This window comes from Limulus polyphemus, unplaced genomic scaffold, assembly GCF_000517525.1.
Source record: "Limulus polyphemus unplaced genomic scaffold, Limulus_polyphemus-2.1.2 Scaffold4961, whole genome shotgun sequence".
NCBI classification, from domain to species: Eukaryota; Metazoa; Arthropoda; class Merostomata; order Xiphosura; family Limulidae; genus Limulus; species Limulus polyphemus.
In genome coordinates, this window is record NW_013670571.1 from 29,031 (window position 1) to 31,194 (window position 2,164).

General features: G+C 27.0%; 1 protein-coding gene across 1 annotated transcript in view; it reads right to left on the reverse strand.

Moving 5' to 3' along the window:
• The window catches only part of LOC106471917 (homeodomain-interacting protein kinase 2-like), a gene marked incomplete at its 5' end in the record, with an annotated part of 39,922 nt that overhangs the window by 9,989 nt on the left and 27,769 nt on the right, over positions 1–2,164 (reverse strand). The window contains one exon of the mRNA XM_013932542.2: positions 880–935. Coding sequence (XP_013787996.1) covers positions 880–935 — 56 coding nt within the window. The remainder of the gene's footprint in view (positions 1–879; positions 936–2,164) is intronic.

Here is a 2,164-nt window from a genome sequence, read left to right on the forward strand (position 1 = left end):
GCTGAAATAGGAAAAAACAAACTAAAAAAAATACATGCAAACAGATGGACACATTAGCATTATTCATATACAAAACATAATAATTAACTATATATAGAACACTAAAAAGAAAGAAAAACAAAGGAACAGCTGATTTACCAATCAACATATATGTATAATCTTAACATTTTGTTTGCAGTTAAGCACAAAACTTAATTATCTGTGCTGTGCCCACACAGGTTTTGAAACCTGGATTTTAGCATTAATAGCCTTCATACTTACTTACCACATGAACTTCACATATTCGTGAATTGAACTACGGTAATTCTTATTCCAACAAATCACTGCCATGGAATATTTATCCATACTGTTTATAAAGCATACCATATAATATAAACCTTTATGTTACCAGTGACATCAAGCCAAATGTACTACTATTTGTGTCACGAGTCAAGTTTTATCTAATCAAATATTCTGAGCATCAAAGAATTTTTAACAGTATAAATAACTTAAAAATTAGAATATTGTCACATTTTTTTTAATAGTGTAAGACCACTGTTAATAAAATAAAAATATATAATTAGGAATGAATGACTATGATGAAAATATCACGCTAAATTAAATGACTTGTATCTTTAGCATAGCAGAACGTTTCACCTCATTTATTTTACCTATTAGCTGAATCAATTCAAATCATTTTCAACATCACATAAAAATCATCGTACACACAAATTCATGTTCACTACAAACATATAATACAACTGCTTTAATAATGACAGTAAGTGCTCAGATACTCTATAATGTTGTGGAGAAAATAATACACAACCATATGACTATAACAACACAGAAGCACAATTTCCTATAAATAATTTTCACCCACCACATTTGTCAACAACCAACCTAATAATTGATACAGCAATAATGTCATTGTCCTTGATTCTATGAGGCCCAATTTCCTATAAATAAGTTTCACCCACCACATTTGTCAACAACCAACCTAATAATTGATACAGTAATAATGTCACTGTCCTTAATTCTATGAGGCCCAAGTGCATTAATTTGAAATACTTGTTGCTTGGTTTATTTTATTGCATTTATGAAAAACTATTGAATGAAAAGTTTGAAACTTGAGATGAATTTTTCAAAACGTTTTATATGCAATATTTATATGAATTTTCATCTTTGAAATTTTGAAAAGATCTCTTTGTGATATTTTATCAACAAATTTAAAAACAACCGATTTTCTTGTAAACTTTAATTAGTGATGTTTATGCTTTCTTTTAAAACTTTCCTATACAGTTATTTTATAGTGATGTAAATTTTATCTCTGTTTTAATTAAAACAAAACACTGAATGCTGTTTCATTGTGCTTACAATCACTGTGTTTACAAACTCTGGCACACAATAAAAATAACTTTTTTACCATACCCAAATTATAATCAAGACAATTTTTTTAATTGTTGATCAGAAGGTTTAATTTAAAGTTTTAAATCTGATTTATAATAACTTACATATATTTTTTGGAATTATTATTGCTGATTCAAACAGTTATCTATGCCAATAAGGCCTAATGTAAATAATATCAAATATCAAAGATGTGTGGAAGGTTGAGAGACAGCAGAAATGTTCTTAATTAAAAAACTCAAATGCTACATCTACAAACATCTGAATATTGTTATTATTAAAAAAAACTATGAGAATCTTCACAACTGCCAAATGATAGATACAAATTACACAATACGAACAAGTTAACCAAAGTGCTCACAAATAAAGGAAACACAATGAGAAATTTGTTAATGTTAAAGATACATCAGTTTAAAAAAAAAAGACAAGTCTGTTAGTTGTTAAAGATACAACAGATTAAAAACAATATGACAAGTCTGTTAGTTGTTAAAGATATGTCAGATTAAAAAACAATGACAAGTCTGTTAGTTGTTAAAGATACAACAGATTAAAAAACAATATGACAAGTCTGTTAGTTGTTAAAGATACATCAAATTAAAAACAATATGACAAGTCTGTTAGTTGTTAAAGATACATCAGATTTAAAAACAATATGACAAGTCTGTTAATTGTTAAAGATACATCAGATTTAAAAACATATGACAAGTCTGTTAATTAGTTAAAGATACTACAGATTAAAAACAATGACAGTCTAGTTAATTGTTACAGATACAACAGATTA